The sequence below is a fragment of the Ascidiella aspersa genome, chromosome 9 (assembly GCF_963924565.1).
Source record: "Ascidiella aspersa chromosome 9, kaAscAspe10.2, whole genome shotgun sequence".
Lineage (NCBI taxonomy): Eukaryota > Metazoa > Chordata > Ascidiacea > Phlebobranchia > Ascidiidae > Ascidiella > Ascidiella aspersa.
Window position 1 is genome coordinate 25,668,169 of NC_139455.1, and position 14,514 is coordinate 25,682,682.

Below are 14,514 nucleotides of genomic sequence, written 5' to 3' on the forward strand. Positions count from 1 at the left end.
ATCTTCCACATTATATTTAGGATAAACCATAAAAAGTTTATAAAGTTTCATGGCATGAGCGTTTCACAAAATTTGAAGTTCTTTACCTCCCTCATGCGGTTATAATGTCATTCAAATAAGTTGCAAGGAACTCAACAATTAAATTATCAGTTTATACTTTATTTAATTTCTCAAGTGGTATGGACGATTTCCTAAAAGGCATTTGGCAATGTATTAGCTCATCACAAAACTACAGTAAAAACCTTTTTTAGGGCAGCGGAAATGTGTGTCATCACATAACGGCGCGTTTTGCTGGGAATGTTTTGGTTAGCAAGTTCTTACGAGCGGCAAAATAACGGTAAGTTTCCATTACGTCATAGCGATAAAAGACAAGTTTTATGTGAAAACAAACGAGGTAAAAATATGCAATACGATAAATTCCAAATTATCCACTAATTATTACTTATGACGCGACAAATTGTGGAAAATCCACAATAGACAAATATTTATTTTACTAGGAACAAACGGTAAATCAGTAATTGCACTTCACTTACAAAACATTTAGTAATACTGACTCCGAAAATGAACTCACACAAATGACTCCACAGATATAAAATGACGACAGCTTAATTTTCACGTAAAATGCATCGCTTACCCACATCAGAAAACCTTTTTAATTAATCTTTTGTTACCATACCACTCGAAAAATAAAATATACAGACAAGAAATTCTAAAAACGAACCGATTTAATAAAAGGCTGCTGTCAGTATGTTGATAGTTAGATGAAAATACAGAGCCAGGCAATATTAATTTTGGCGTAACCGCTGCTTAAAATATGCCGCAAGCGTTAAATATTTTACATTTTCTCATGACGAACTTTAAGATCGAAGTTGATTGGTTAGTTTTAAGGGTGTTGGCAGGCTGAATTGCAACACTCTTTTTGATGTACGTTTTGCAGGTTTTCGGAAAGGTTAGTATAGTAGTTCTCAGCCGGGGTGCCGTTGCACTCTAGGGTGCTATTTTTAACGCTCAAGGGTGCCGAGAGATATTTTTAATTATTTAGGATTCCAAATTTTGCTCTATTAGTAAGTTTCTTTATACATTTTTTGTGTGCGACAACAGTACCAAAAATTAAAAGGTTTATTAACATTGATGCACAGTTGATGTGCTGTTTCATGTCGTTTATTGTAACGTTACAGTTATAACTCAGAAAAGAATAAGAGCCGGGGTGCAGAGAACTATTTATAATTTCTGTAGGGTGCCGCTAGCCAAAAAAGGTTGCAAAACTCTGGGCTAGTTCTTCTTAAATCGATACAAATTAGCAGATGCATGTTTGCTTTAAAGAAATGATGACAGGACATAGTTATGATGACCAGGCATATTTTGCGGTTGGTAATTTGTAAATATTGTAAGTAAATAGTTGTTTCACCACGTTTATTTAAACTGCAAACAATTAACTAGTATTTCGCCATGATTATTTAGCTGTTGCAGCCGCTAAAGTAGTTATTGCTTCATGTGGTGTAAATAAGTGACCAAATATCATACATTCGTGATGATTTAGCTGCAGATGGCGACACAGGTGTACATAACGCATATGACTCAACAAATAACGTGCGAATAAGTCAAATCACGGGACTGCAATCTTCTATAAGACGCGCTGAAATTGGAATTCATTTTATTCTGCAGATTTAAAGTTTTGTTTGTAAAGTTATAAATCTGATTTAAAAAAAACTACCTGCAATAATGAGTGGTTCTAAAATCGTGAGGAAAGTTATATCAACTGCGAATGCTCCTGCTGCTATTGGAACTTACAAGTATTTTATGCATTTATTTAAAAACTTGGCTCTGGTCTAGAATCCTACCGCACAGAACATTATTTGGGTTAGTTGCGGGTTAGCTTTTGGGTTTGAGTAAGTTATGCAATAGTATTAAATAATAAATATATTACTTGATCCACCTTAACCCAAACCCGCACCCTAGCTAAAATATTGGGCGTTGCTTTAAATGTTTCAAACGCTGTGGTAGGATTCTAGACCAGTGCCGAAAAACTTTTGACTTTAATATGTGTTGTACCTAAAAATATGATGGATTAAAGTCAAAAAATTATAAATCAATCTGCATTTTATTTTGAACGTTTCGAATAAGTCTTTATTCTTTTTCAACATCGACGAGTTATTCGAAACGTTCAAAATGATATACTTCTGTATGGGCTTTGATATTCTTTTTACTTCTTACTACAACCTCCAACCATTATGCTGCAAAATCTGCATTTTCTAGCACTTTTACCGAGATCTCAGTTAAGTCATGAGTCCCACTCCAGTAAAATAAACCGAATGCGTTGCTACTCTGACTCCGCAGCCGTGATTTGAATGAGGTTTAATTCCAGCAATTTAAGATTTATTTTGATATCATTGATTTGACTTGAAGATACCTTGCATTAATAACGGCTTGACTGGGACTTGACTTGGGCAACTGATAACTTGACTGGGACTTGACTTTTGGCAACTAATGACTTGTTATATTTGGAAAGACTTGTCTTGGACTTCAGTTATTACACAAATGGCTTGACTGGGACTTTAGTCATTTCAAAATGACTTGTTTCCGGCACTGGTCAACCTACATACTACCTTTAGCCTGTCGTTTATTTTGTTTGTTCTCAAAAAAGCAAATAATAAAAATAATGTAATGAATGATTCTGATTTTGTCAATTTTAGCCAAGCTATATTGGTGGGAAGAACCCTCTATATTTCCGGCCAGATTGGGCTTGACCCAACGACGTCAAAATTTGTGGGAGAAGATGTGCAATCACAGGCTACGCAGGTATCTTAAATGGCTGTTTTTGTCTAATTCTAAATAGAAGGATAATGTGGCACTGTATAAACACAAATTGTATTGAATTCTCGACAAGCTTTCGTACAACAGTGTTTCATCAGGTCAAACTATATAAAAGAGATGAAGCACGGTTGTGCGAAAGCTTGTCGAGGATTCAATACAATTTGTCTTTATACAGTGCCACCTTATTCCTCATTTATTGGCAAATTGACTTTTAATACCTCTGATAATACCAATTAAAATAATATAAATGTATTTTTGGTAAAGAAGATTTATTTGTTTTTAATGGAGAGTGACTATATAACTTATTTTCAAACAATCTTGTTAAATAATTTTTGTTTAGTTTTTACAAACCAGTACTGTTACTGATTTTTTATATAAAGGATGTAGTAATAATTTGAATTAATTAAAAATGAAAATCCAAATAACATTCAGTGTATCTGCCTATTTAGATGCAACTATTGTTATGCAAATTAACATTGCGTGGTGCTGAACACAGTAGCAAACTTTATAAAAATAGAACAACATTTAAAAAAAAAAGTTTAAAAATAGAAAATATGTCCTAAATATGGGTGTATATAAAATTTTGAACAAATGTTAGCAAATAAAAACACTTATGTTAGGTAGAAATAACAATTTGATTTTTTTAAAGGCTCTTAAAAACATGGAGGCAATCTTGGCTAAAGCTGGAATGACCTTTTCAAATCGTGAGAATGAAAAGATTAATTTTAACTTGCAATATAGAATGATTGATTAGGTTTTATGTATTATAAAGAAATGATATTATTTTTTGATTTTAGCTATAGATAAAATAGTTAGTTTTTTATTTGACCCATTTTTCAAATTCTTTCATGGACTCATATGTGGCTTTCATTGTTGAAAATTGTTGACTTTTTACTGTTAATTTTCAGTTGTAAAAGCGACGGTTTTGCTGTCCGACATCAACGATTTTGCAAAAGTGGACGACATTTACAAAAACTGTAAGTTACCGATTTCATGTTTACAGTGAAAAAAAACAGACTATTTTATATATATGTTTTTTTTTTAATATTTACACAGCATTATAACAGATACAAACTGTTGCTACTAGGCATAGTATTAATCAAAAATAGCTTCTCTTATAACTATTTTTTCATCAACGTTTCTGCAACCTATTCAAGTCGCCTTCCTCAGTGTGATGCCATCGTTAGTGAATTGAACAGGTCACATAACAGAACAAACATAATTATTATCTGAGCTATTTTTGTTTAATACTATGCATGGTGGCAACAGTTTGATAATAAACCACATGGTACAATAAACAGAAAAAATGATTCTGTTGTAATTTTTGTTTTTTTGTTATAAAATATATAAACTTTTGCTACCAGGCATAGCATTAAACATAACAGCTTCTCTGATAATTTTTTTTTAACGTTTCGGCTATTCAAGTTTTCTTATTCAGGGTGAATGACACCGAATGCTTGTAATACAATGTATAGTCATACACCCTTAGTTTTTTCCTTTGTGTCTTTCAATATATTGCACTTTGAGCGTTGGGTGTCCTTTCACCCTGAAGAACTTGAATAAAAAACCTTTTTTCTTTGATTCCAAAAAACATTTTTTCTTTGCATAGTTATTGTTGAACCATTCCCCGCCAGAGCGGCTTACGCAGCAGCAAACCTCCCGAAACTGGCAAAAGTTGAAATCGAAGCCATTGCAGTACAAGGCCCATTTGAAGAGTGATCTGCCCATGCATGTATTCAGCAGATTTGCCCATTTAAATGCATTTGTAGAAATTAAACAGTTTATATTACGCACATTATAGCAAATTGCCTGTTTTGGGCATATATATTTTTTGAATTTTTGGTGTGTAGATTTTATTTGATGTGTTATATTTCAGTGAAAATATTAAGGTTTGTGCTAAGAGTTGTGCAATTTTTATAGGCTTGTTTCTGCTGTAATATGAATACAACTGTACTGTATCGCATAGTAAAGAAAAATAATTTTAATAAATCTATCGCATATTAAATTGAAAATGATTTTTTTAAAGTAAAAGCTCCTACAAATCATTCTTGCTTTTTAGAAATAGTGGTACTCTCAGGTACAAGGTAAAAAAAACAGCTGAATTTCCATAGCTTTATTTTAACTCCAGGGTTTTATGTGAAATCATTTAATTGCAATACCAAGTGGTGAATGTTACACAAATCCTATTAAAGTGACACTTTTAAAAACTTGCGGAAGTGCTGGTTATGTGTATGACCATTTTTTGTATGTAAGGTGACAAACACACATGCAATATACCTGTTTAAAGTCATACTTACTATATATGCGATAACATGGTGGTGCAAGTGAAAAAATTTTCTTAGCATGAAAATTTTCAAAGATGACGTCACAAGTTTACCTAAAAAAACGTACAAGTTAGCGCAAAGTGCAAAAAGCGCATTTACTAAACTGCCATTTTAGATTGTGGGCTGTGGCCTTAGCGTATACAGCATATATATATTTTTACCATTGCGCGACCTTAACACTTTTCACATGAAACTCCAAGACACATGTTTAAGACAGGCCAGACACGGGCCCAGGATTTGATACTTTAAATACAAAACCTACATTACAAAGATGTTTTCGGGGCATAATGGCTGGAGGTTGTTTTTATGTAATTTATTTTGCGAATCTTCTTATAAGGGTTACAGTTTATCAACTAAAAAAAGTTTACCAATTATAAAACGAACAACTTTTATATTTTAGCCCTATTTTGATATATTTCAGTTTTGTTCAGGGTCTATTCGGTAATATTTACGTTAAAAATCTGTAGCCTAAAATGACATGAAGTAAACCTAATTAACAGTAGGATTAAAAAAAAAAACGTGCAATTGGGCAGCCATATTGATTGAGGCGCGGAAATATTTAAAAGACCACCTCTTGATTGCCACTCAGTGGTAACAAAATAAAATTAAAATGAATTTAATTCTTTTAAGTTTAAAACAAACTAAAACGCATTGCCTGATTCCTTTTTCATGACACTTACTTTGAACTAGAATACATATCGGCCAAAAAAAATTGCTGACAGTTTGAAAATGTTCTGTACACATGCAGATATTGCTCCAACTTTTAAATTAGCATATGCAAAAACGACAGATGAATATTTTGAAAGTGACTAAGAGACCTAGTTAGGAACCAAATAAGACTTTGTAGGAGTCCAGAGAAGTGCACGTCCGCGTGTATTTACGAATGACCGCTCGGCACCAGCACGATAGAATAGGCGTGTCGCGTAACGCACATAATAAAAGGATACGCTACAAACCCCCCACCAGTCACGTTCTGTAACGAGCAGGCATGATAATAACGCGACCACGTCGAGTTAGCTTTGGTACAAGGGAAACGCCTCAAGCAGCCACAACTTTAACAAACTACAGATAGTTTTATGACAAGTTAAAAGATACTCGAAAGGTTTAAACTCCGACATAACATTAAACCAAAATCAATATATACTTCAATTGATGTATACAATGATGAAACATGAACACACAAAACACACTCACTGCAGGCTACTGGTTTTTCTAGTCTGCTTTGCTTGCAGCATTGATCGACAGACTCGGAGTCTGCAATGGCTTTCAGTGTACTATCAATTGATGTATTTAAGTTTTTAAGTATCTTTATTTCAATTTCTGTCCAAGTTCGTGCAAAAAACGTCCGCGAGAGCTTTTCATACAACATAAAACAATAAAAAAAGGACGTGGTAATATCAGCAAATAAATAGTTTGGTTTAATGACTAATACCCCAAATGGACGAAACTGAAAAGTTTAAAGGTATTTAACTGATAAATCAAATCAAAATTTTCTAATTTTTTTTAAATATGGTAATTCTGTTTTTTTTCAAGAATATGTTAATTCTAACAAGATAATCCAGTTTTCATGAGTGCAATTACAACGAAAAGCAAGAATTCCATCCGAACTTGTAGTTGCTCCACTCCACTATAAACTGAAAATACAAGGTTCAACATACGTTGTGTAATTTATCTAATATTTTATAAACCTAGTAAGGTGCTCATTGCTCATACGTCATACAAAACGGAAAACTTTTAAAAGACACCAGCTTAAATATATACAATTCTTAAAACGCTAGGTTGTGTCTAAAAAAGCTGTTATGGTATCGTTATGTAGCAAAAACACTGTTTTTTTAACTCTAGGATTTCAGGATTTTTTAAAAAAATTTTAACAAAAATCCTAAACACTTGGGTATATGTCCGGATCGGTATGTACCTTGAAAATAAATGTCAAGGTCCAATTAGGCTGAGTAAATCTACATTATCTTGATTAAGACTTTTTGAAAGTACTTAATTATCTATCGCATTGTTTTCCATTTTACAAAATTATCAACTGTTGATGCTTTTACTCCGTAAGTATGACTGTAAACGTTTTTAATGATACCACGTTGGTTTATCATCTATCTGACTTGGCTATTCATATTCAAGTTCCAAATACGTTTTGAAAACCACTAAATTAGGTTAAAACTAAGTAAAATAATAGAGAACCAAGACACTAATGTGAAAATTATATTGTACTTTTAAACTTACCCGCTTCAGTTGAGGGTAGAGCTAAAACAACAAAATATAAATAATATTCTTTAATTATGTAATTATATTATTGTTCTTATTTAAAAAAAATATATAGTTAGAGGTAAAGGCCCCCCCCCCCTTTTTTTGTTGTTTTTTGTATACAGATTGTTTTATATTGCAATAAATACTTTATTGTTACGCTTAGAAATGTCAAGTTTGTCGCCATTTGAATATATACCCTTTGTTCTTTTTTTAAAAAACTATAGTTAGAGGTAAAGTGTCACATTTTTTGACGTTTTAGCAATAACACATGTATCTTATGTTTTTATATGATATTTCGGATTCAGATTGAACCTAGCGCAAACAACCTTACAAGACTCAAGATTAACGGACCCCAAGTTGCGACCCTTCGATTGAAAGGGACATGCAATAAACACTAATAATATTATATTAAATGGGCCGAAAAATTTTCGGTTTTTAACATTGTTAAAGTTTAAGTCAAATTTTATTTCAGCTATAAAACCCAAAGTACCTGCAGTTGTTTCTTCTGCCGTTGTCGATGCTATAAAAAAACAAAAATGGTCAGTTTGGGCTTTAAAACAACAAGAGAAAAACAGTTTACTTCATCAAAGTTCTAAAAAATGATCAATTTTACTTACGTGGTGCTGGTGTGGTGTAGTTTACTAAAAAAGGAAAATCAAATTTAATTTGTTTGTCTTGTTAGCCATATTTGTGTAATTAAAAAACAAAATTTTGGTGTTATTTTTATAATAAAATTAAATAATCAAGAAAAAACAAAATAATCTATAACTTTGATGTTAATTTACGCAAAGGTAGTCTATATATCAATATAATAAACAGTTTATTTGCTAAAAATGCTTAGGCTACTATTAAGTATCTTGTACTTGTGTCTTATATCTTGACCAGGCCCATTTTAGAGGGAACAATATTAATTAGCAGAACTACTGAGTCGAGACCGAATTAGGAACTCACGGGGAGTAAGGTTCGGGACTATTAGGCTTTATTTCAAGGCTGCACTTGACTTATTTAAGCCGCAATTGTGACGGCAGCCCTGATACTTAAAAACCGGACTCGGGACTCGGGGCTCGTGAGAGACCGAAATACGGACTAAGGTCAGATTAGGGACTAGGCTTTATTTTTCAGGCTTATGTTCAGCCATTCTACTGGTGCTTTCACCTGCGCACAAGTTGTCCTCACACTCGTAGCTCGCCTCACATTCGCTACAAGTTGCTCCTGATCTGTACGGAGATTGGCCTGCAAATAAAACATCATTCAATATAAGCTTGGTATGTTTCCACAACACAATCTTGCCCTCCAACAGAACGCATAATGCCGATTGCCGACGATAAAAGTTTTAAGATTTTGAATAGCTGGAGAAGCGAACAATTCTCTCATAATGTGCTTAGTATGTGTTTCTACAACAGAACAGAACAAAAAAAGCAACGATTAAAGTTTTACACTTTCGGTGACTAACCGATTTAGTTTATCAATGATGCCAGCAAGGCCAGGCTAAAAAGCAACTTACAGTGAGGTTTGAACTCACGACCAGATGACCAGTTGTTTTTCTGATCGACGTATTTGGTTGGTTTATTGAAGGCTTCCAGTGCAATATAGTGAAGTTAATAACCAAGACAAGCTAAATGCTCCTTAAATATCTGAGATTAGGAAATACTGACAACACAAACCGGCTGACACAAAGTTAACTAATCTCTGTCAATCCAGCGAACAAATTTACAGAAAAAGGGACGCCCCTTGAATCCAACCCCACAAACCACAGTTTTTCCATTTGGATTATTCATGTTTGTTTTATAGAAAGACGTCTCGATACGTGCTTTTGATGTCGTACTTCTAACTATTCTAACTGATGATGATTCAATATCGAAACGTTTTGCTAAAGATGATTTCCATTTACTCGAGTTATTTGCACTTGTTATTCACAAAAAGATATTTCGGCATAACGGCTGAAGGTTTAAGTTAAACCTAGAATGAATAACAAAGCCCATACAAAATTATAGGTAGCATTTTAAACGTTTCGAATATCTCTTTTATAATTTTATAACCATGTTGAAAATGAATGAAGAGATATTTGAAACGTTCGAAATGCTGCCATCTTCTGTATGGGCTTTGGTATTCTTACTTGGCCTACGTCTTACTACAACCTCCAGCCACTATATATTTATGAATTACCTGGTGGTAGAAAGGGAGCGTAACTACAAACCACAGCTGTGAAAATTCCAATCTGGTTCGAGCAAACCGCGATTGCGCAACCGACCTGGGTAGTGTTCTCGCCCATCATCTAAATATCACCGTCAAGCGGATTAAAAAGTTTTGTAATCTAACGTAGATTTTTACCATTAAAATTGAAGTTTTAGATAATTAAGCTGTCTCCCACAAAAGCAAATTGGCAAATTACCTGGGTATTACTTTTTCACACTTCAACCTCATCAATTTAATCATAATAATGACGTCAATTGGTACCGGACCGCAATACTTTTAAAATATCGGGCTTTTCTTGCACTAAAATACCAGGGATCAGACATAACTTATCACTAAACACATAAAAAGTTACTTTGGACATTCTAGTATAGTTTTGGCCATTGAATGAAAAACAATGGATTTTTACAACTGTTTTAACGGAATTAATATTTTTGTGTGAACAAAATTATCAACGAGCAAAAAGGGACAGCAGTTTTTACAAGTGTAATACAAATTTAGATGGTAATCGTCCAACAACTTGATATTACAAGAAAATCTTTCTTACAAACTACATTTTAACTGCTTTGGCTTGTTTTGCTTAAACAAGATATCAATGAGCAAAAAGTAAGGGCAGCTTTTGCAAGCGTTTTAAAACTTTAGTTGTCAATCTTTAAACAACGCCATACTTTACCTGTGTGTAAGTTCCACAGTATTGCTCGTCGCATAAGTTCGATGTGTGGTTGTAGCTGATTTCGCGGGTGTACCAGAAGGCCATAGCCTTGTACATAACAGCAGGTCGTGTGTGGTATGCGGCGCTCAAGAAAACGTTTACACCGACGTAGGCGTAGACACCATTCAAATTGTAGCCAAACTGTAAAGATTTTTGTCGTAGTCATCTTTTTTAGTTGGACGTTAGCCACAAAACTGAAGTTGGAGTAATATCAAGTTTAGAGTACAACTATGCAGTAACCAGGGGGCTACAGGGTCTAAACAACCCTAGGAACCCGAGCCGACCGATAAAATAAAATAGAGTCAAGTTTTCAAGTAACTTGCTACAGTAATGTAGGCTATAATAAAACACCTTAATACTTGTGTGTTGTCTGTGTCAGATATTTCTGGTCACTTTAAGTTGTACAAAATTATTTCAAAAACTTCGACAACAAATTTTTAACCTTCCTCTGTGTTTCATTTTTGCCGTCACTTTATGTATTACGGTATACTGTATAAAATGACAGAAACCACGATTTTTGTCGTGTACATCCATGAAACATAGAAAAAATGTCTTTATCTAACTAAAACTTACTGTCACAATACCCGAAAGTATATTATTTCTTTTTTATCTGGAGATCCGTTAAAAATGGCTTTCGAAAAACACCTGCAAAATGAACTACACCGCTGAATTTAAACTGCAAAACGTAGTTAATTAACAACTGAAGGCAACCGACCATATCCTATGACTATACTTTTTAAAAGCCATAATTAAACATTGGCACGGACAATAGAAACTTTTTAACTGGTGTCCCAAAAGGCAAAACACCGCTGAATAAAACAGAAAAAGGCAGTGGACTGAAATTGGAGGCACCTTAGTGTAATAATTGACTGATTGTGTGTTTTCGTGCGTTTTGAAGCAGCTGATTGGCAAACTAAGCGCTGCGTTTATGAAACACGCGTCAGTTCAACTTGGGTTAAAAGTCACGAAGGCCTATATAGTTGTTAGAAGAAAGTTAAGATGTTAAAGATTGTAAGGTTTTGCCTGAAATTGTTGGCGCAGATGATTTAGTGTGGTTTTAACAGCACTTTGGGATGGCTCCTCATTATATTATCAAATAATAAGACTTTTTCATAAAAAACGCATTTTACTTTTGATTTACTAGATAATGAATTAGATAGCGAATTTACGCTCATTTCCTTATCAGCAGCCTGCCTTATATAAACATAAGATTCAGCGCCGTCTTGCCTTGTTGAAAATGAATAAGAGTTATTTAAAAGGTTGAACATATGCTACCTACACTTTTATATACTTTGTTTTGCACAGCCTATTACACTGCAGTAGATTTGCTAAAAAATAAGATACTGAACGTGTCACTCCAATTTGCTGGCTTACTTAAACACATATGTCCCGTGTTTTGATTAACAATTGTAAGGATTGTAGTTTACAACCAAAGTGGAAAGGAAATAAAGAAAGCAAAAAAGTAAGTTTATTCAAGGAATCTTTGAGCTCTCACTTAAAATACAGCATTTGACGTAATTTAATTGTGTTACATTACCTTTGTAAGGCCTTTTTTTAATTTTTTTTTAATTAAAATTTGAATAACTATAACAACTGACAGTATTGTAACAGGCATAGAGCATCAACACTAACTATAATAACTATGGCAACTGGTTATAAACATAGTTATGTATTTCTGATAACAACGAATTGGAGCTGATACCCGATGCCAAGTAGTGCTATTGGTGCTTGTCCGATATAAGGTGGTATCGGTACATATCCGATAACTCATTAATTTGCAATTTAGTTTTGCTAATCAACACAGTTTTTACGAGTAAAAGATTAATTTATGAGAAAAAATTACATTTAGAATGGAAAATAAAAACCAGAAGGCAAAAGCAAATTTCGGAGTAAAACCTCAAAATACAATTAATCAATGAGATCAATTTTTCTTATGTTACTAGAGTAACGTGTTTTTTGGTATGGCATCTATGTACCTTATCACCAAAATATCACGTATTAATATCAAAGTGAAATATCGACTATTGGACATCAGGGCTGTGTAATACAGACTCGGGACTTGACGGCGTTGGTTTATCTTGTAGGAGTGGGACTCTGGACTTGAGTAAGGCCGCATAAAACTACCAGAGTCCCGAATCCGACATGCGCATGGGCAGTACCATATTTTGAAACTGGTAAGGCCGCCAACTGTAAATTGTAAAGGTGGAAAAGCATATATCGATGAGTATATTCCAACGATGTATTGTGGGTGGGTAGATCGAATGACCCTCATATAAGTGAGTTGTTGAATTTCCACCTTTTTTAGTTACGGAAATAGGTGAAACACAGGCTGTAGAGTCGGAGTCGGGCTCGGGACTCGAGTCAGTAAAGTTGACTCGACTGTGTTTTTGGCAGGGGTAGGGTTAATTAAATGCTTTAAAAAAAAGGCTGATTTAGTGTCGAAAGTTTTTCGCGAAGAAAGGGCAGGCGGGTCACTTACCTATGGCCTTTTCCTTTGCAAAACGCAATTTTACATTAAACGTAGTCGTTTGACAGTGTCAGAAAACCCAATCTTGTTTGTTTTCTTGCAATTTGTTTCAGACCCTTCAACCGACTATGCGGCCCTGGCGAACATCACCAACCATAGTTGAACAAAATTGTATGGTACATGCTTTTGTTAAACTTTTGTTTCACCCACCAGTTGTCGACTTGTCGGCTGCATCGGAGGGCATGACCTTGACCTTGTCCTTGCGACCCATTCCAGCTCATTGCTCCACTCGAGTCTCTTCATGCGTGACGCCGGCGGGAAAGCGGCGCTACGAAATGCATTGTGGGTGCGCACCACGTATGCGCGGCTTTGGTTGTCGAAATGAATGAAATTAATGGGGCTGGAGAATTAAAGAAAAACAAGTTTTAAAAGGGTAAGTTCTAATCATACCTAGTGCACCTTTTTTTGGTGTTTCTGTTACGTCATCACTGTTACGTCACTGCTTTTTCTGCAACCTGGATTTAGGGATGTATGATTATTATAATCAGGTCTGTAAACACGCCATTTTGAAATGAATCAACACTCAGTGAACTTATTTGTTAATAACAAGTATAAGTCAAGTCTTTTCAAAACTCAATACGACTGTAGAAATGAAGATAAACACGTTTTGAGTGGTTAGTTCTAATTATAACTTGTGTGCGTTTTTCTGGTTTATCTGTAACGTTATCACTACCGGTATGGCTTACTGCAACCTGGATTTCAGGATGTATGATGTTATTCAGTGTTATAAACAAGTCATTTTTAATTGACTTCAGACCCAGTGAAGTTTGTTTCAAAAAGTCACGTCCCAGTGAAGTCATTGTTAGAGCAAGTCAATTCCAAGATAAGTCATTGATTTTAAAATAAAACGAAATACTCCAAGTGATAAATGTCCAAATATCAGCAATAACTTGACTAAAAAATAACAAAAAATCAATATATAGCAAGCTTATTGATTTTCGTGCAAAAAATGACCTAGTCATTTGTCTCACTGAAATTTTTAAAAGTTTAAAGTTTACAAAACAGAAACAAAGAAAACAGCATAAAGTTCGCATCTAATTAAAATAGGCCATCTCTTCGTATCACTTCCGGAGTTTTCTCAAATTCTCGCTCAGCATCAATATCAACCAATTTCACCATATAAGACTGCTGCAGTTTAACCATATAAAACTGCTGCAGTTTAACCATATAAAACTGCTGCAGTTTAACCATATAAAACTATTGCAGTTTAACCATATAAAACTGCTGCAGTTTAACCATATAAAACTGCTGCAGTTTAACCATATACAACTGCTGCAGTTTAACCATATAAAACTGCTGCAGTAACAATTTGGCCCAACCTACCATTATATGAACATGCACAAGAGAGGCATTAATATGAGCCATGTCTTTGTAAAGCTTCAGCAATTTTATCAAATTTTGCTCAGAACCAATCTCAATAAAACCAACCTTATAAAACTACTCAGTTGGCGAATCCACCAAATTAACTGGGCCTGCAACGCGAAATTTGGTCCGGGGCTTTGGGCGTTGGAACAGCCGCTAAAACAGGTCCGGCTAGGCCAAAACTGGTCCGGCTTAACCCTAACACTAACACTAACCCTAACCCTAGACAGACCTGTTTTAGCGGCTGTTCCAACCCCCAAATCGACCTGACCGGACCAGTTTTGGCGCTTGATTACGACCAAATTCGATCCGGCCGGACCAATTTTGGC

At 34.5% G+C, this 14,514-nt stretch overlaps 2 protein-coding genes across 2 annotated transcripts; one reads left to right on the plus strand and one right to left on the minus strand.

The window, feature by feature from the left end:
* Positions 1 to 1,663: 1,663 nt before the first annotated feature.
* On the plus strand, positions 1,664 to 4,706 carry LOC146134652 (2-iminobutanoate/2-iminopropanoate deaminase-like). The gene is made up of 5 exons (XM_083397329.1): positions 1,664 to 1,793; positions 2,694 to 2,799; positions 3,464 to 3,518; positions 3,723 to 3,791; positions 4,424 to 4,706. Exons 1-5 carry the CDS (start codon positions 1,723 to 1,725, stop codon positions 4,531 to 4,533), a joined length of 411 nt encoding a protein of 136 aa, XP_083253455.1. The 5' UTR covers positions 1,664 to 1,722; the 3' UTR covers positions 4,534 to 4,706.
* Positions 4,707 to 8,502: 3,796 nt separating this feature from the next.
* LOC146134653 (GLIPR1-like protein 1) lies at positions 8,503 to 13,034 on the minus strand. Its single transcript, XM_083397866.1, has 5 exons — positions 12,974 to 13,034; positions 11,149 to 11,216; positions 10,258 to 10,437; positions 9,558 to 9,666; positions 8,503 to 8,624 (listed from the first exon to the last, which is right to left on the minus strand). The coding sequence occupies exons 1-5, from the start codon at positions 13,032 to 13,034 to the stop codon at positions 8,503 to 8,505; spliced, it is 540 nt and encodes a 179-aa protein (XP_083253992.1).
* Between the last annotated feature and the right edge of the window lie 1,480 nt (positions 13,035 to 14,514).